Source organism: Rana temporaria, chromosome 3 (genome assembly GCF_905171775.1).
Source record: "Rana temporaria chromosome 3, aRanTem1.1, whole genome shotgun sequence".
NCBI classification, from domain to species: Eukaryota; Metazoa; Chordata; class Amphibia; order Anura; family Ranidae; genus Rana; species Rana temporaria.
In genome coordinates this window covers 114,975,511-114,996,790 of record NC_053491.1, presented here as the reverse complement: position 1 = coordinate 114,996,790, position 21,280 = coordinate 114,975,511, and the positions used below count along the sequence as shown (strand labels likewise).

At 43.1% G+C, this 21,280-nt stretch overlaps 1 protein-coding gene across 2 annotated transcripts in view; it reads right to left on the bottom strand.

The window, feature by feature from the left end:
• Window positions 1–19,892, bottom strand: part of MKLN1 (muskelin 1) — an 83,763-nt gene extending 63,871 nt beyond the window's left edge. For both annotated transcript variants that reach the window (XR_005747884.1, XM_040343302.1), the window contains exons 1-3: window positions 19,564–19,892; window positions 1,338–1,407; window positions 1,033–1,175 (exon numbers count right to left, since the gene is read on the bottom strand). Coding sequence is in view for 1 of the 2 variants with exons in the window: in XM_040343302.1 (XP_040199236.1) it covers window positions 1,033–1,175; window positions 1,338–1,407; window positions 19,564–19,640 (290 nt within the window). In the remaining variant the exon portion in view is untranslated. The remainder of the gene's footprint in view (window positions 1–1,032; window positions 1,176–1,337; window positions 1,408–19,563) is intronic.
• Between the last annotated feature and the right edge of the window lie 1,388 nt (window positions 19,893–21,280).

Here is a 21,280-nt window from a genome sequence, read left to right as displayed (position 1 = left end):
ACAAAAGAGGAAGTAAAACCCATCAGGGTTTACTTCCTCTTTAAAGTGGTTGTAACCCCTCTCTGATCACTTGCACCTACAGTTAAGCCTAGATTATGGCGGTTACACGGTTAAGGAGATATTTGCAGAGAAAAATGCACCGATGTGTACGGGGGAAGTGCTCTGAGAATGCCGTTTTTTAGAATGATCATGCCAGCTGTGACGGCTCCCACGCGCATGCACGGAGTGACGTCATCGCTGCTCCAGCCAATCACAGCGCCGGAGCAGCGATACCCGGAAGTAACCTCTGGGAGAGATGTCTGCGGCCGGAGGGGGACACAAGGACGGCTTTGATTTAAGGCAAGTAATTCATAATGAACTAGTATGCTAGTCATACTAGCTTATTATGCCTTTGTCTTGCAGGTTTATTTATTTTTTTCAATATTTTTGAGGGGGTTTACAACCACTTTAAGGCAATGAGGTATGTTATTATCTGATCACTGGTGAAAATAAGGAAGTAAAATCCTGAAAATAAGAAAACATCCAATGATTGGCAATATAGAATGTATAATGTTTTGTGTTTAGTTACGCTTAAGATTTTCTCCATTCAGAAAATTCTGGTGGATCCCCCCAGAAGCTTCTATATTCTCTTCATAAATTGTTCAGATACTTTGGCAGATCACAACCGGCCTTTCTCAAGGTCCACTGAAAAAACAGTTTAGTAAAACTAGTTTTTGTTATTATACTTCTGTGGAAAACCTGAGTGCCTACCTCATTTTGACTATATTCGTGTGGAGCACGTCTTTTGGATGGAGTGCTGGTACCACTATTGCACGTGTGTATGACAGAGTAGAATATCTATATTTTATATACATACACACAAACTACTTTTTTCCTCATTTATCTACTAGCATTTCAATGTAATTGACATCATTGGATGACAAACTAAGGCTAGGAAGGCAGGATGCATTTACTTGCTTATAAGAGTTGCAGAGCTCCAGAGGCCCTCAGGCAAAAAGCTTAAACTACACATAACTGAGCCTCTTCTATTACCTTGATAAAAGCTCTGTCATGTTTTCTTCATTCATGCCACCAAAAACTTTAAACTTTTTCAAATTACAAACATGAGTCTTCTCATATTTTCCAAAGGTGATGCTCTGGACGATGGCTGGCCTTTCAACTTTCAGTATGAGATACTAAAACACAAAAACATAGAACATTGGTTAGAATCCGAGATAAAACGTAAATTCCTCTGCAAAGTATTACTATCGCAGAACAGCACAAATATGTTTTCAATTCAACTGGAGATTATAATTTATGGTATTTTGTACCAATATCACATTTTACTAAGGAGTTACCTGAGGGGGGTAGTTGCTCTCAGAAGACCACCTTGAAGACTGATCATTAGGCTTGTCAGCCAAAATGTTTCTGTTAAAATCAAATTTTAAATAAAGTTATAAAAAAGGAATTTAAATTTTGCACCACAGAAGAAACATTCCAAGCTATGACCTTACATTCCCTTTATAGCATATAAAAAAAATAAAAAAAAAAACACATAAATATCTTAAATCATAATTTTTATTGATGTTATTTTTATGTTTGATAGCAATTCATGCTTTCTGATACAGATAAAATTAAACACTTGCCTACTGGGAACCTTTACCCCCTTCCTGCCCAGGCCAATTTTCAGCTTTCAGCAATGTCGCACTTTGAACAACATTTGCGGTCACAGTACCTAAATGACATTTTTATCATTTGTTTCACACAAATAAGAGCTTTTTTTGTTGTATTTAATCACCACTGGAAAAAAAATAAAAATAATTGGGGGGCCGGAGTGGGGGGGTCTGGGTGGGTTTCACAGTTCGTTAAAATGTTTCGCCAGTCACTGATGTGTGTTGAGGTGACACTGGTGGGGCTGCACTGATCATCAATGCCCTGATGATCAGTCTAGATGTCCCCTTTGACACATGGCGGTTAGCAGCTCTCCTCGCGGTCACAGCGTGAGGAAAAGAATATTGATAACCGGCAAGTGTGTTTACATCATGATCAGCTGCGATTAGACACAGCTGATTGCAAGTTAAAGGGCCACTGTAATTGACCCTTTATCCCGATATGTGATCAGCTGTAGGCCTGAAATAACCAAATCAACATAATTGATTATGAAAATAGTTGTCAACTATTTTCATAATCGATTAATTGGCCTGCAGACAGAATGCATTATTTCTTTACATATCAGAAAATACAGTGCACCACATGTACAGCTCAGTGCACCATCCATACATGTCAGTATACACAGTGCAGCAAACACATAGCTCAGTATGTCACTCATACATGTGAATGTGTGAGGAGCAATGCCTTATGAGACATGTAGTCCTGGGCAGAAGGAAGCGAGCGATTCTAAAAAGGCAGAAGTTTGTTTTCCCCCCCTTGCTATAGGGCCACTCTATATCAGGGGTCTCCACTAGAGGTCGACCGATATGAGTTTTTCTCTGGCCGATGCCGATATTTAGAAAGTGGGGCGGCCGATATATGATGCCGATTTTTGTGGCCGATAAAAATTAAAAATAAAAAAACACAACAACACACACACTCCACTCCTTCCTGCTTGCTCCTGTCACTCTAGCACACACTTGATGTCCTCTGTGCAGATGGCACTGGCAGGTTTCACACTGAGCTGAGTGTAACTGTGTGTGAAACTGGGGAGGGAGAGGAGAGCCGTCAGAATTGAGCTTGATGTGTGGGTGGGTGGGACCCTCCCGGGGCGGGCAGGACCCAGCAGCTATATTACGCCAGCCAATGATTGAGCTGCTTAAGAAAGGGGAGGGTCACATACACTAAGCGGCCCGCCCAGATACCATCTCATTGGCTGTAGCTGCTGGGTCCCTCCTACGCCCAACATCGAGCTCAATTTCTGTCAGCTCCTCTGTTACTTGTAAGTTTTACACACTCAGCGCGGCGCTTGATCCTTGCCAGAGCCGCCGAGTGTGGAGAAGGGAGGAGGAACAGTGGTCTGGTGTAAAATATCGGCCTCGTTTTGAAAATAATCGGCCAATGCCAATTTATCAATAATGGCCAAATATCGGTCGACCTCTAGTCTCCACCCCTGGTCCATGGGTCACATGTGGCTCGCTTGTATGTTTTCTGCAGCTCATTCAGTCACTGCCAACGCTGCAGACAGCACTGCTAGTCTGCTTGCTTTCCTAAACCCCTGCTATTACTGGGGGTATGTGGAAGCAATGGGGGCACAGATAGCAATAAAACCCTGACTGGTGTTCTAAACCCTCTCCAACCTATGAAAAGGTTTTGGCTTTAGGATACTTTAAGAGATTGTGCACAGTTGTAGTGCAAACCTATTCCAACGTAAAAAAAAACAAAAAAATAAAAAAGTGTTTTTTTTTTTAGCACCCAGAGACCCGTGTTTACTTGTGTACTATGAACATGAACAGACATTTGTTTCCACAGCCGTCTGTACATGCCGGTCCTCAGGAGCAATAAAAAAGCTGGGGATTTTTAATTTGTGCCACAAATTGTCCAAAGTGTACACTTGGAAGTATTAGATAATTTAAAGTGTATGCGAAAAGGTAAAAGTGTGTATGTGTGTGTGTGTGTGTGTGTGTGTGTGTACACACACACACACACACACACACACATATATAGTCAGGTTGGGAAAAAAAAAAAAAGGAGACAAGTCAATCTAGTTAAACCAAAAAACAATCCATATACACAATCCTGCAGTTGATGCAGAGGAAGGTGAAAAGCCCCAGCAAAGTATAATCTAACTTGCTACATCAAGGGAAAAAAATTCCTTCCTGATCCGAGAGGTAATCAGATTTTTCCCTGGATCAACTTTACCTATAAATTTTAGTACCCAGTTATATTCCGTACATTAAAGTGGATTTCCACCCGAAAGACTCCTGACCCCGACATGCCACATTTGGCAAGTCATTTTTTTTTAGGGCAGGGATTTTAAAACAATCTACTAAACTGGCCAGAACCACCACTGGAGGGAGTTTATTGCACATGAGTGCCCCCCGTCCTCTGTGATGACCTTAAAGTGAATAACGCAACACCAAGTTCACTATATTGTCCACTTATTTATACATGTTGATCATTTCCCCCCTTAATCTCTTCTCAAGAGCCAATAAAATCAGTTCCTCAAATCTCTCTTCATAGCCAATTTCCGCCATGCCTATCAGTTTGATTGCTCTACTCTAAACTTTCTCTAGTTCCGATATCCATTTTGTGAACTGGTGCTCAAAACTGAACTGCATATTCCAGGTCTAACTAATGTACAGGGACAAAATGATCTCTCTCTGGGCGCTATACCCCTCTTAATACAAGAAAGGACTTTGCTTTGAAAACAGCTTGGCATTGCATTCCATTATTAAGCTTATAATCTACCAAAACCCCCAGTTCCTTCACTACATATTCCCCTAGTTGTACTCCCCCTAGTATGTATGATGCATGCATATTCTTAGCCCCCAAGTGCATACCTTTACATTTATCAACATTAAACCTCATTTAGCACAGTTGCTCAAAAATGTTATTCCACTGCATAGCTTGGCGTCATCTGCAAAGATTAAAAATAGTACTTTTAATCCCAGACCCAATATCATTTATAAAGATATTAAAAAGTAAGGGTCCCGAAACTGAACCTTGGGGTACACCACTGATAACCTTTTAGACCATTCAGAGTAAGATATGCAATACACACCCAAGATCGAACCCCCCGCAGCCGTCCTCCACTCGGGAGGCCGACATCTCTCCCAGGACTGACTTTCAGGTATCAAGGCTCTGGCGCTGCGATTGGCCAGAGCCGCGATGACGTTACTCCCACGAATGCGCACGGGAGCAGCCAGGCACGGCCTCCATTAGGAACGGCACACTGGCCATTGCTAAAGTGCACCTGTGCCGTAGACATGGGCGCCCGTGATTTTTGTAAATAGCTCTTAAACCATGGAGGTTTAGGAGATATTTCAAGCACTTACAGGTAAGCCTTAACCTGTGACACCATTTGAAGTGCAGATTGTGTAATAGATATAGCAGGCGCTGCGTCAATGCGTGTGTCCGTCCACCAGCCACCCGCGATAAATGTAAACAAACAGATCCCCTTTGTCAAGAGAGTAGAGAGAGACTGTCTGTTCCTAGTGATTAGTAACAGCGCTCTCTCTCTCTCTCTACTCCCAGTCAGTACAATCCCGCCACAGTAAAAAAAAAAAAACATCTCCCTAGGACACACTTAACCCCTTGATCGCCCCCTAGTGTTAACCCCTTCCCATGACATTTATACAGAAATCAGTGCATTTTTACAGCACTGATCGCTGTATAAATGTCATTAGTCCAAAAAAAAAAAAAAGTGTCAAACGTGTCCCATCTGTTTGCTGCAATCCCCCCCACAAAAAAATTCCATAAATCCATCCCCTATTTATTAAACGCTAAAACTTTTGTGCAAACCAATCATTACAATTATATTGGCCTAAAAAGATTTGGGGGATAAGTATAGCAAAAAGTAGAAATTATATTTATATATATATATATATATATATATATATATATATATATATATATATATATATATATATATAAATAAATATAAATAAATATATATATATATAAATAAATATATATATATATAAATAAATATATATATATATAAATAAATAAATATATATATAAATAAATATATATATATATAAATAAATATATATATATATAAATAAATATATATATATATAAATAAATATATATATATATATATATAAATAAATATATATATATATAAATAAATATGTATGTATATAAGTAAGTATGTATATAAATATAAAAATATATATATATATATATATATATATATATATATATATATATATATATATATATATATATATATATATATATATATATTTATTTTTTAACACTATAAATAAAAATTTATAGCACAAAAAAATGGAAAACCACAGAAATGTTCAAATACCACCAAAAGAAAGCTCTATTTGTGGGGGAAAAAACTATGTGTTTGGGTACAACGTCGCACGGCCACACAATTGTCAGTTAAAGTAACGCAGTGCCGTATTGCAAAAAATGGCCTGGTCATTTAGGGGGTAAATCCTTCCGTGGCTGAAGTGGTTACAGGAATATCTGGCAGGTACTGGTTGAGTGATACATGTGGCAACAATCTCCCTTATTCTTTGTAAGTCTGAGCCATTGGGTAGAGCGACAGAAGCCTTTCTTCTGAAGAATATCCAAGCTCGGCTAAAGTTTGAAAAAAAAACACATCTGAAGCCTCCCAAAAGCATGTGGGGAAATGTGTTATGGCCCGATACCAAAGTTGAACTTTTTGGCCATAATTGCAAAAGATACAGTTGTGCTCATAAATTTACATAACCTGGTAGAATTTATGATTTCTTGGCCATTTTTCAGAGAATATGAACACAAAAAAAAAAGGTTGCATAAGTGTGTGCACACACCTTAAAACTAAATGCGTTGTCAAATCATCTTTTGATTTTATTACAGCATGGAGTCGTTCTGGGTATGAGTCTATCAGCATCACACATCTTGATTTGGCAATATTTGCCCACTCTTTGCAAAAACACTCTAAATCTGTCAGATTGCGAGGGCGTCTCCTGTGCACAGCTCTCTTTAGATCGACCAAAGATTTTTAATCGGATTCAGGTCTGGGTCATTCCAAAACTTTAAATTATCTTCTGGAGAAGCCATTCCTTTATTGATTTAGATGTATGCTTTGGGTCGTCATGCTGAAAAGTGAAATTCCTCTTCAGCTTTTTAGCAGAAGCCTGAAGGTTGTGTGTCAATATTGACTGGTATTTGGAACTGTTCAGAATTCCCTCTACCTTGACTAAGGCCCCTGTTCCAGCTTAAGAAAAACAGCCCCAAAGCATGATGCTGCCACCACCATGCTTCACTGTGGGTATGGTGTTCTTTTGGTGATGTGCAGTGTTGTTTTTGTGCCAAATATACAGTTGTGCGCGCAAGTTCACAGAATGATTTCTTGGCCATTTTTCAGAGAATATGAATGATAACACAAACTTTTCTCTCATGGTTAGTGTTTGGCTGAAGCCATTTATCATCAAATCAACAGTGTTTACTCTTTTTAAATCATAATGGCAACAGAAACTACCCAAAAGGACCCTGATCACAAGTTTACATACCCGATTTTGGCCTGATAACAAACACAAGTTGACACAAAGGGGTTTGTTTGAAAGGTAACCATCCACACCAATGATCTGTTTGCTTGTAATATGCGTTTGAGGTCAATGAGTTTCTGGACTCGACAAGACAGACCCTTGTAACTTTTATCCAGTGCTGCACTGACGTTTCTGGATTTTGAGTCATAGGGAAAGTAAAAGAATTGTCAAAGGATCTGCGGGAAAAGGTAGTTGAACGATTTTATATATCCAAAAGGAATTTAGAGTTTGAACAATGCTATTGCATTCTAATCAAGAAGTGTAAAATGAGGGGGTTTTGTTGAAACCAAACCATGGTCAGGTAGACCAAACTAAAATTCCAGCCACAACTGCCAGGAAAATTGTTTGGGATGTAAAGAAAAACCCACAAATACAGGACTCTCTGAAAACATGTGGTATGGCTGTTTCAAGATGCACAATAAAAGGAGGCACTTGAAGAAAGATGGGCTGCGTGGTCTAGTCGCCAGAAGAAAGCCATTACTATGCAAATGCCAAAGTATCCCGCTTACAATATGTTAAACAGCACAGAGACAAGCCTCAAATATTCTGGCAAAGTAATTTGGAGTGATGAGACAAAAATGTAGCTTTTTGACCACAACCATAAACACTACATTTGGAGAGGAGTCAACAAGGCCTATGATAAAGGGTACACCATTCCTACTGTAAAACACATGGTGTTGAGCTGGAGTTGGATGTGAGAGCTACAAAGACACAGGAAATTTGGCCAAAGTTGATGGCAAGATGAATGCAGTATCTTAACAAAAAATACCGAAGGAACATTTGCATTCCATCAGCCAGGAAGCTGCGCATGGGACGTACTTGGCCATGCCAACATGACAATGATCCAAAACGCAAGGCCAAGTCAACCTGTCATTGGCTACAGCAGAATAAAGCAAAGGTTCTAGAGTGGCCATCTCGGTCTCCTGATCTCAATATCACTAAGCCAACTCTGGAGAGATCTCAAAAAACGTGCAGTTTAAGCAAGACAGCCCAAGAATTAACAGGAACTTTTGCCAAAAGGAATGAGCAGCTTTACCATCTGAGAATATAAAGAGCCCAATCCACTAATACCACAAAAGACTTCAAGCTGTTATTGATGTAAAGGGAAGGGGGCAGTACACGGTATTAAGAACTGGGGTATGTAAACTTTTGATTTAGGTAGTTTCTGTTGCCATTATGATTTAAAAAGAGTAAAAACAGTGTTGATTAATAAATAACTTAAGCCAAACACTACCCATGAGTGAAATAAAAGTTTGTGTTATTCATATTCTCTGAAAAATGGCCAAGAAATCCAATTCTGCCAGGGTATGTAAACTTATGAGCACAATTGTATATTACATGCAAAAACACTGCACATCACCAAAAGACCACCATACCCACAGTGAAGCATGGTAGTGGCAGCATCATGCTTTGGGGCTGTTCTTCTGGAACAGGTAGAGGGTAAACAGTTCCAAATATCAGTCAATATTGGCACAAAAGCCTCAGGCTTCTGCTAGAAAGCTGAACATGAAAAGGAACTTCACCTTTCAGCATGACAACGACCCAAACCAAACATCTAAAACAAAAAATGAATGGCTCCACCAGAAGATCATTAAACTAAATACTTTGTTGAAGCACCTTTTTTATTTTATTACAGCACTCTGTCTTTTTGGGTACGAGTCGATCAGCATCGCACATCATAACTAGGCAATATTTGCCCACTCTTCTTTGCAAAAACACTCTAAATCTGTCAGATTGTGAGGGCATCTCCCGTGAACAGGTCTCTTTAGATCACTCCACAGATTTGATCAGATTCAGGTCTGGGCTCTGGCTGTCCCATTCCAAAACGTTAAGGGTGTTCACACTTATGCAATTATTATTTGAGTTTATTCATTTTTACTTTCCTCCCCCTAAAAGATTTGTTTGTTGTTCAACTGAGTTGTACAGTTTTATAGGTCACATTAAGGTGGAAAAAGTTCCGAAATGATTTATCCGTCTCATTTTTATTACACCGAGACCTGACATTTTAACAGGGGTGCATAGACTTTATATTTACTGTATGTGTGTATGTGAGATATATCTATCCTTGAGAAAGAATTCAACCCCCTTGAAAGTTTCCACATGTTGTCATGTTACAACCAAAAATGTAAAATAATTTTATTGGGAATTTAAATGTGATAGAGGAACACAAAGTGGCACATAATTGTGAAAAAATATGTTTTTTTACAAACAAATATGGGGCATGCATTTGTTTTCAGCCCCCGAGTCAATACTTTGTAGAACCACCTTTTGCTGCAATTACAGCTACACGTCTTTTTGGGGATGTCTCTACCAGCTTTGCACATCTAGAGAGAGTGCCATGTTTGCCCATTCTTTGTAAAATAGCTCAAGCTCTGTCAGATTGGATGGAGAGTATCTGAACAGCAAATTTTCAAACCTTGCCACAGATTCTCAATTGGATTAGGGTCTGGACTATGACTTGGCCATTCTAACACATGAATATGCTTTGATCTAAACCATTCCAATGTAGCTCTTTTGGGATGTTGTCCTGCTGGAAGGTGAACCTCCGCCCCAGTCTCAAGTCTTTTGCAGACTCTAAGAGGTTTTCTTTTAAGATTGCCCTGTATTTGGCTTCATCCATCTTCCCATCAGCTTCCCTGTCCCTGCTGAAGAAAAGCATCCCCACAACATGATGCTGCCGCCACCACCATGCTTCACGGTAGGGATGGCGTGTTCAGGGTGATGTGCAGTGTTAGTTTTCTGCCGCATATAGAGTTTTGCTCTTAGGCCAAAAATTAAAATGTTGGTATCAGCTGACCAGAGAACCTTCTTCCACATGGCTTCTAGCAAACAGGACTTCCCATGGCTTTTCTTGCCACTCCAGCAGGGGTCCTGTGTGTCCCCTTTCATCGAATCTTCATCCTGAGGCACAGGACATCGTCAGCAGGAGTGCATGCTGAAGTCATCGTGTTGTGATCCCAGAAGGACGGGTGTTCGTTAGCTGTCTGCCTTTTAATATTGATGCCTTATATTCTGTTTCTTGTACAAGTACAATACTACCCTTTTTTATTAAATACTCGTAGTTGGATTTACACTATGGTGAGCCTTTTTCCTTTTTGGGTAAACCAGTTGGTCCGTTGTCCTTGACCTTCGCATAGAGGCCTCTTGTCATATGAATGGTGATTGGTGCCCTGCCCCCTTGATGCAAGGAAAAAACAGTCCATGAGCTGATATTTGTATTGCTCATTGATAAAGGCCCTGGCTAGGTGGTTAGCCGCAAGCTATTCCTAGCTTGCCATCTGGCAAGTACGCAGTTTATGTGTTGGTGGTGCTCTAGTTTGTAGCAGTGGATGGGATTTCCCCTTAAATCACTTGAAATTTCCAGGAAATTCACACTCACATGCAGTTGGATGGTTTTCAACTATATATCATTCATTTTTGTATACATTATCTTTATTTTGTATTAATGTATGTGTATACCCTTCAATTGGAATTTATTGGTCTAGCGCAGCTCCATTTTTTTTATTTAATTTTCCCTCTGTGTTTATCTCTGCTCTTTAGGGTTAATAATTATTTTTCATATACAATAAGCACACTATTTTCCTATATTATTTTTTGCACCAGGTTTGCAGTTGAGCCATACTCTTTCCATTTTTGGATGATGGATTGAACAGTGCTCTGTGAGATGTTCAAAGCTGGGGATTTTTTATTACCTAACCCTGCTTTAAACATTCTCTGAAGCCCAGGGATAGAGTTGTAGAGAACAGCTGTATTTATACAGAGATTAAAATTACACACAGTTAGACTCTATTTACTAATTAGGCGACTTCTGAAGGCAATTGGTTCCACTAGATTTTAGTTAGGGGTATAAGAGTAAAGGGGGCTGAATACTACGGGTGCACTGAATGGAAATTTTGGTGCCAAAACTGACAGTTTAAAATAAAAATAAAACATTATAAAAAAACAAAAATTGTATTCCATTGGACTTCATACCAATATGAATTTATTGGCCACCAATATTGGTACCTTTACGGCAAGAAAAGCTCAATAAAAAGGCAGCCTGCAGTCTCTAACCATCTCTTGCATCATGTCTGCAATCTCTTACTTAAACACACTGCTAATAGTATTAGCAAAATTAACATTTGGTGCATCTCTAGCAGACATGATACAGGTGATGTCAGAGGCTGCAAACATGATCGAAGAGATCAACGCAGCCTCGCCAGTACCTGTTAGATTCAGCATGTGTCACAGAGCTAGATTTGAATTTCCTGGCCGCCTCCTGTGATCACATTACACTGATTCAATGTCCCGGCATTGGATCAGTGTGCCGTCTATCACAGGAGGCATTATTATTGGCGGCTTCATTGTTATTATGGCCTCCTGGACAATTCAGCTCCCTGGACACAGGGAGATCACCTCTCTGCGAGGAGAGGAGGGAGGATAGAGGGGACGACAGGACCTTAAACTGCCAGGATGACACCTGCAATGGGCAACTACGCCCCCTTTTCTTCTTTCGGCCGAATGCCGAACTTTTGGTGCACCACTACTGAATACAAATGCACACCACACTTTTCAGATGTTTATATGTTAAAAAAAATAAAAAAAAATAAACCACACCTCCAAGAAGACCACTGCCTTGCTAAAGAAGCTGAGGGTAAAGGTGATGGACTGGCCAAGCATGTCTACAGACCTAAACCCTATTGAGCATCTGTGGGGCATCCTCAAACAGAAGGTGGAGGAGCGCAAGGTCTCTAACATCCACCAGCTCTGTGATGTTGTCATGGAGGAGTGGAAGAGGACTCCAGTGGCAACCTGTGAAGCTCTGGTGAACGCCGAGCCCAAAATGTTTAGGGCAGAGCTAGAAAATAATGGTGGCCACACAAAATAGACACTTTGGGCCCAATTTGGACATTTTCACTTAGGGGTGTACTCTTTGTTGCCAGCCGTTTAGACATTAATGGCTGTGTGTCGAGGTATTTTGAGGGGACAGCACATTTACATTGTTATACAAGCGGTACACTCACTAATTTACATTGTAGCAAAGTGTCATTTCTTCAGTGTAGTCGCATGAAAAGATAGAATAAAATATTTACAAACATGTGAGGGGTGTACTCACTTGTGAGATACTGTACATAACATTCCAACAATAAAACATTTAGAGAAAAAATAATAAGTGTGCCGTTTTCATTTGCTCAATGAACAGCATGTGCTGAAAATGTATGCTGTAGTGAAAGCCTAACTTTATTTAGGTCATAGACGTTCAACCTGCGGCCCCCCCAACTGTTGCGAAACTACAAGTTCCACCATGCCTCTGCCTTTGGCGGTCACGCCACTTACAATGCCTCATGGGAGGCACAGGTTGAGCGCCCATGATTTAGGCGAATACCCTCTAGATAAACAGACAAGATAACCCCATTATCCAGCATGCTGATCTTGCAGCCACACTTCTAAAACATGGGGGGGGGGGGGGGGGGGGGGGGGGGGGGGGGGGGAGTCATCAACATGGTCATATTGCTCTAAATCTATCCTGTTTGCAAACTCTATTTGCATTTACAGTCATCCAAGTTCATATGACCTTTGTTCTTTCAGACAAGGTCAAGTCTGGGTTACTGCCAGCTTTGTTGAAAGGGACACTAATAGATAAACATAAATTTTATTTTACCCTAATGTGGACATTTTTTTTTTTTTTTTCAGCAGTGCATATGCATCCTGATACAATGAGGCTCATTCTCTAATGTAATGCAAAACCACTACGTTCTGGAAGTTTCAGTTTAGATTATGACCTTTCTTCCACCCTATAGTGGCCAGGTCTTTTTTGGATAAGCCACCATTCAAAACTGTATAAACGTATGTTAAATCAGGAAACACTACAGATATTGTACTTTGCTGCCCATAGCCACCAAAAAAGATGAAGCCAGTTGGGTCACCATGTCATCTGGTACGATTGTAAACTCTCACACAGGCACAGCCTGGTCTCTTCTATGGGAGGTCGAATGTAAACCAATTCATTTACAGTTACACCCAACTGCCATCTGATCTGCTATACCAGGGGTAGGCAACCTAGGTCCTCCAGCTGTGGTGAAACTACAAATCCCATCATGCCTCTGCCTCTAAGAGTGATTGTCAGGGTCTTGCAACGTCTCATGGGACTTTTAGTTTCACCACAGCTGGAGAGCAGAGGTTGCCTACCCCTGGGCAAGACGGACACACATCTGTCTGTTTTTAGCAGATTAGATTTCAATTTCAATAGGTATAAAACTAACATCTCTTTATACCAGCTGCTCCACATGGGAGGATGTGCTAGCAAATTGGATGTGGGGGAAGCCTGCATCCAATTCGCAATAGTGTGAACCCAGCCTAAAGACCGGTACAGTAAACACATAAGAAGATTGGAAGAAAAACGAGTGGCCGAATCTCTCATCATTAGTATAGTGCTTTCAGTCGATCCACTTTTCAGTGCCCCGTTGAATTACGCCACATGGTTATTAAAATGTTAGCTTCTCTGTGACTGCAATACGACTAAAATCCAAATGTAAAATGCTGTGATATATTACCCAGGAACATGCTTGTTGGTTGTTCTGTAATACTCTTTTTGCCATTTTGTGACATCTAGGTTTATAACATAGGGGTTGATATATTCCTGTTTTTATAGACTTATGGAATAAAGGTGATCATTTTCAAAAGCATTGTTATGTCTTTCTGTGAGACCATCCACCTTTTAAATCCTGCTTTCATGTTAGGCGGTTTTTCCACCATTGAATGGTTCAAATTATATTAAGGAGATGGTGGACAGTGATGATTCTGGGCCTAAAAATATATTAGACCCCTTGAATACGGGTGCAATACGTTCCAAAATATGAAAATATCCTAAGGTTCCCCAGCAGATAGGCCACCCCAAGCTTTAGCGGTGGACTGCCTCTGTGTCATCACCTCCAGTGCAGGGTGATGCAATCTCAAATCGCACAATGCATGTTCAGGTGACATTCATTTTTAATGGTACAGATGTGGTACGGGTTTGGCGCGATTATGTTTCTAAAATTGCGGCAAACTGCAACAGGTTTGTCATCCAAAAAGGAGTGGGAACTTCTTTTGGGTGAAAAGCTTCATGTGTTGCAATTGCGACAATACCGCACCGGGTTTGACGCCACTGAAAATGACTGGCACCCGAACATGATAGATAGATAATTGTAACTAGGAGGTGAAACTTTTTTTTTTATACAAGTGGAGAGGGATAAGAACAAGTCAGGCTTTTATGGCTGTCTGCTCCATTAGGGAGATTCACCCCAATTATCACGTGTACCTATTACACTGAAAGTAAACGAAAATACCAAATTTTGGCTTGACATTGTAACAGTAATAAAAGAGAAACCTTCCAATACATAAACACCAGGGTTCTATCACTATAGAGCAGTGTTTCTCAATTCCAGTCCTCAGGCCCCCCCAACAGGTCAGGTTTTCAGGATTTCCCTCAGATGAAAAGGCTGTGGTGATTACTAAGGCTGGGTTCACACTACTACACTACTTTCATCCTACTTTGCTCTGCTACATTGGTCCTACATTTATCCTACATTGGTCCTACATCCATCCTACTTTCATGAACAGGATACTACTTTGGTCCGACTTCAATAATATTCAATGGGCTGAAGTAGGATCAATGTAGGACCAAAAGTAGTACAGGGAGCATTTTCAAAGTCGGACCGACTTGTGTAGGACGCTACAAGACGCTCTCATAGGGAAACATTGAACACAGGGCAAAGTAGGATGAAAGTAGTGTAGTAGTGTGAACCCAGCCTAAGGCAGTGAAACTGATCAAAATAATGGAAATCCTGAAAACCTGACCTGTTGGGGGGGGGCCTGAGGACTGGAATTGAGAAACACTGCTATAGAGGGATTTCCTCTTACTTCCCATTTTGGCTATGGGACAGAAGTGCAGCGAAATCCCTCCCAATGTATGGGACAGAGAGAGATAAAAAAAATAAAAAAAAATAAAAAAAACTTGTGTACAACAGCTGCCCCAGCACCCCCTAATACTTATCTGAGCTCCATTTCTGTCAACCAGTGCCTCGGCTGGCTGGGACTCTCCCTCCTGATTTGCTGAGACACAGCTGCTGCGTCATTGACTCCTGCTGCCAAGTCCATTAGCCAATCAGGAGAGAGGGGATGGGGCCAAACCCAGGCTCCGTGTCTGAATGGACAAACGGAGCTGCAGCTTAGCTGCCCCCACAGTAAATTGCTTGTTGTGGTGGAACACATCCGGGGGAGGGGCCAGGAGAGCAGAAGAGGGACCCGAAAAGAGGATTGGGGCTTCTATGTGCAAATCCACTTCAACAGAGCAGGCAAGTATAACGTTATTTTTATTTTAAAGCCAGCAGCTACAAATCCTGCAGCTGATGACTTTTAAAAAATGGACACTTACCTGTCCAGCGCGCCCGCGATGTCAGCAGACGAGGCTGAGCAATTGCTTGGTCCTCGGCTGCTTCCGCCGCCATCCTCGGAAGGGAATCAGGAAGTGAAGCCTTGCGACTTCACTGCACGATTCCCTACTGCGCATGTGCGAGGATCGCGGCGCGGCGTCACTGGTCCCCGCTCTCTCCTGGGAACAGTGTTTCTCAGAAGACTGCGAGGGTGTGGCGTCACAAGGCTGGACTCCCCGCAGGAGTCAGAACCCAGAAGTGGTGCAAATAACTGTCTCAGACAGGTATCTGCACCCCCCTGAAAGGTGCCAAATGCGACACCGGGGGGGGGGGGGGGATCCAAAAAGCGGAGGTTCACTTTTTGTGTGAACTTTCGCTTTAAGAGATAGAGGGCTTTGAAAGATAATGGGGAGTTTTTTTTTACCTTGACGCATAGAATGCATCAGGGTAAAAACAAAAAAATCCCCAAACTTAAAACTGTAGAATCACTTAAAATGTTTAATATATGATTTGTAAGGTTCATTAGCTTGGTTTTCACTTGGTAAAGTGAATGTGCCTACATAAAGGCTGCCAAGTTTTTTTTTTCCCCAATGGTACCCCGACTTCCTAATTTGGGCACTGGAGCCGTGAAATTTACAAAAAAATTAAAATAAAAAAAGTGCTTGTATTTCTTTTCGCACAGAACAGAACTGTAATGAATGGGCTGTCCTAAGCACAGCGCAAGAGAACATGCATGTACCGGTGTGAACGGAGCCTGAGGCTACCCATACATTAATCATCATTTTTCTTCAATCAGAAAATAAAATTATTGCCCCCATCTATTCCACAAGTGAAGTAGATGGAGGAATCCTCCCCACTGTGCAATTGTATTCTGACAGCAGTGGACAAACAAAAGTGTTCCAAATTTCTTGTTTAAGAGAAAATCGATCATTAGATCGTCTTCTATTGCGTGGAAAGGCAATAGATAGATTGAAAATGATCTGGACCCCGCTGGGGTTTGGCTTTGAAGTGCCCACTTGCGCATGGACACTGGAGGCTAAAAAAAAAAAAAAATGTAAAATATGCTGAAGTGTGGAGATTTTTTTAAAGCCCCATGTACATAAAGCCTTATACAGGGGGTCCCCGACTTACGAACGCCTGAGTTACAAACTTCTACTTACGAACCAGGCACCCTCTGCCATTTTCTGCAGACCGTCTGCTGTTCTGCGCGGCCAAACGGAGCCTCTGGAAATGTCCGTAATTGGCCACGCATGTGCAGAACGGAATTTGATGGAACATCAGAAATGTCCGTAATTGCCGGGCTGCGCATGCGCAGCCAACTTAAGAACATTTCCTATCTACAAACAGGAGGAAAGTCTAATGGGTTCGTAACCCAGGGACCCCCTGTAAGCTGTTACAGCAACCAGTTTTTTACTTTTTGGAAATAAAAGCCAATAATTGTTAGCACCCTGTCAGTGGTAAATGGTTGGTCTCATTCCTCCAACTGCTACATCTGCAGGAGAGCTTGTTCTGTTGATAAAAACACTTACTGGCTAGATCACCAGATGAAAAAAAAAAAAAAAAGGCTACAAAAGAAAAATACAGGCATCAAATTTAAAAATGAGTAAGCTGCAATATAATGTTTGCTTTAAAGTGGTATTGAAGGAGATGTAATGTCAAAGCTCTTTTGACCCCACTTCTCCGGTGGGTCACAGAAGTGCACTTTGTTCTACATTCCTGCAACACATTTTCATCCCGCTGTCAGCTGACATCACTCAGCCAAATCAGGCTTTGGTTCAATCCCAACATTACAGTCGGGATCCTACCAGATGCGTGAAGCCGAGTAATCAGTGATGTTTGAGTGCTCAATTCTCAGCCTTAGGAGGTGGTGGGGGACAGATGCAGCTAGGATTGGTGCTGCAGCCATCTAGGGGAGCATGAATGTTTTTTTTTTTAGGTTTCTCATTTAAAAACTCAAAATATTAGTTTTTTTAATATATTGCAGTTTACCAGTCATTAGATGTGGTGTCTGCCTCAGTTTTCTTGTTAAAGCGGAGTTCCACCCAAAAATGGAACTTCCGCTTTAAGTGACGGTGACCCCCTGACGTCCCCTTTTTTGGGGGGCAGACGGATACCCAGTTTATGGGCACCCAGCTCCCACTTCCTCCCTGAAATCTTCTGGGACATATCACATGTCCCAGAAGATTGCCCTACCATTCACTGCGCGCGCCCGGCTGGAAAGCCACAGCCAGACACCCACAGTTAGAATTTCGGAGAGGAGGGGGGCTTTGTGCGCCAGCATAGCTGGACCGTGGGACAGGTGAGTGATTAAAAGTCAGCAGCTACACTTTTTGTAGCTGCTGACTTTTAAATGGATGGAACTCTGCTTTAAGCTATTTCTCCTCTGTTTTCACCTGGTGATCTGGCCAGCAGCACACCTCCTGTATTAGAGTGTGCCCACTCTGGATGAAGGCGCACGGGAGGCACATTTGAATAGCAGCATTGGCAGTCTGGGGTAAGGGGAGTGTGAAATGCATTAGCAGATTGAAGCCAAACTCCAGCTTACCCTTTAAAATCAGCTAGGTCCCTTTCACACCAGTGGACTGATCGTGTCCACTTGTCTGTTTTTCAGGCGGACCCCGATCTAACCACCCATAGTTCTCTATGGGTCAGCGGACGTGTCAGCTGTCACCCGCCAGCATCCGATATAAGTTCCCCGTTTATCCGGTGGATCGGATGGACACGGACAGACGGTCCATTTCTATCCGACCACCCCATAGAGAACAGCAGGCTGTATCTGCTCTGCAAAGCAGACACACACCGGAAATCTGTCTGGCGCATCCAGTTGGGCAGATTCTTCTACGTCTGAAAGGTGACAGCAACAGTCGTAGTCGTCGCCCCCCCATGATAAAAGGTCTTACATAAAGAAAAGCCGATTATTGTAAACACTCCTGTCAGTAGCAAATGGTTTTCTCATCCCTCCGCAACATTCTGCTGGAGAGCTTGTTCTTTTTAAAATTTAGACTCGCTAGCTGGATCAGCAGGTGAAAAGAAATGGAAGCATGAATAAAAAGACTAAAACGCAGCCACCACATCTAATTGGTACGCTGCAATATAATAAATGGGTTTAATACCGCTTTAAGAGAAGAGGGTGTAGGCAGCGACTCCAAGGACAGCCACTTTGACCAGTGATAACATGGCCAATGAACCCCCCAGAATTCAAGGGCCCCAAACTTGCGGTAATTCATCACATATGGCTACCCGCTGGAGTACGCATGCGCGACGCCGCCATATGCGTTCCAACAATTTTACAATTACTAAAACGTTCACAAATTCCTTTCAGATAAATTCTCTAGCTATATTCTTTGTCACATTCGCCTACCCATCACATTTGTAAAAGCGTTGGAACTCATATGGCGGCGTCACACATGTGCACAGCGGGTAGCCAAATGTGACGAGCGGCCCTCCAGCTGTTGCAAAACTACAAGTCCCATCATACTTCTGCCTGTGAGAGTCATGCTTGTAACTGTCAGCCTTGCAATGCCTCATGGGACTTGTAGTTTCACAACAGCTGAAGGGCCACCAGAATAAGACCCCTGCTCCAGATGATGCACAAAACTGCCCGCTGTGAATCCCCCCACTGATCAGACACATGCATGGTCCTGCTCCATGTGTGATCTGTAGGATGCTGTCTCTGATCACTCCAATCTCTATACAGAAGACAGTCCAGCGATCAGACATCTCCTGGAGATCACACACATCGCCCTCCATTTCTCATAATGCCTCCAGATCTGGCCCCATGCTACAAACAATGGAGGTGATCGCACAGAGCGGACACTTGTCCTCAGCACACACCGGGGTCACGTGTCCCACACAGCGCCGTATTTACTAGAAGCACGGCTCCGGCCTGCTCTCTGCACACCGCTGTCCCAGGACAAAGCAGCGCCTGAGCCGGGAGAAGACGTCTTATGTATAGTGCGGGGGGGAGACCCCTCCTATGTACTCACTCGGGGAGGTAACTGGAGGAGAACGAGCTCCACTTGTACACGGTATAGGACAGTACTCTGCTCTCCGCCGCCGCCATCTTGTCAGCAGGAAGACAGGAGGCCGGCCCGCTGTAGACACAAGCACATGCACCGGCGGAGGAGGGAGGCAGGGGGCGGGCTCTGCTCGATGTTCTTCTCACACACAACGGTAACCAGCACAAGGTGTCAGCCAAACAAGGTGGCCGGTGAAACGGCCTTCGTAGCCCCACCCATCCCTGGCTCAGGTACGCCCTCTAGTCGACACTAGTTGGAACTTAGGTACGCCCTCTAGTCGACATTAGTTGGAACATGAGCTCGCACGTCACAAATCTCCGCCGATAAACACATGACGCACTCGCCAATGGCTCTTGTCCATCAACCTGCGTTAACCACGCCCCCTCTGTTTGCCCGCGCTCTCAACTTGCGTTAACCACGCCCCCTCTGTTTGCCCGCGCTCTGGAGCTCCAGAGCGTGGCTGACTGAGGGGATGTTATGTCAGTCAGGTGAGGAGAAGAGAAGTACTTCTACAGGGGAGGCTTCAAGCGGAGTTCCACCCAAAAGCGCCTGATTTTTTTTTTTTTAAGCCAGCAGCTTTAAATACAGCAGCTAGACTTACCTGTCCAGGTCGCCCGCGACATCGGCATGCCGCTCGGCTTTCGGCTTCCCCCACCGCCATCCTCGGTGAGGGAATCGGGAAGTGAAGCGCTGCGGCTTCCCTGCCCGGTTCCCTACTGCGCATGCGCGAGTCACGCTGCGCTGTTCCCACTGGTCCCCGTTGTGTTTTGGGAGCCAAGTGTTTTTGGGTGAACCTCCGCTTTAAGTTCTCCTCGCCCCCTTACATTCCACATTTGGCATGTAATTTTTTTTGGGGGGGGAGGGTGGGTTCTTTGATTTGAAGGGGACTTCCGCCTAGAGGGCTGCCTAGGCGGCCCCTCCCTCTAGGCGATCTCCCGGGACACGTGAAAGGTCCCAGAAGATCGCCTATCCATTTCGAGAGCGCAGCGCGACTCGTGTGGTGCGCGCCCGGCCGTGAAGCCACAAGCTGTCACGGCCGGGTGCCCACAGTTCCAATAGAGTCATCGGGGAGAGGAGGGGGCGGCATTGCTGGACGGGTGGGACAGGTGAGTGGCTGTTTATTAAAAGTCAGCTGCTATACTTTTAACCACTTAAGGACCCGCTCACGTATATATACGTCATCACTTTAAAGATGGATATCTCGGTAACGGCAGCAGCCGCTGCCACAACCGAGATATCCATCTTTCCTGTGAGCGGTCCTTTAAACGATAACGGTGGTCTCCGCGGCGGATTTGCCACAAGATCACTGCTATAGGCGGCGGGAGAGGGCCTTCCGCGACCTCCAGAGCTTACCGGAGCCGTCGGCAGCAGCGGAGGTGATCAGGTCCTGTCTCCTGCTCGGCTGAGTTACGAGTGAGGGCAAGATGGCCCCCACCCGTCTCCACCAACTCACTGCTGCCATTGGCGCAAACCATACTTAATCATGGATCATATAACCATAATTTTCGTATAGTTATGCTATAGTTCCCATGTACGCAGATCTGTTCGCTCAGAGTCATTTAATGCAGTCGACAAGAATTGGCCAGTCCCTTGCTGAGGCATAAATGGGACATCCCTAAAAGGAGCGTGCAAATCTGCTGTGTCCATGGGAAGGTGTTTGCGTCAATGGTCTTCCACCAACGTC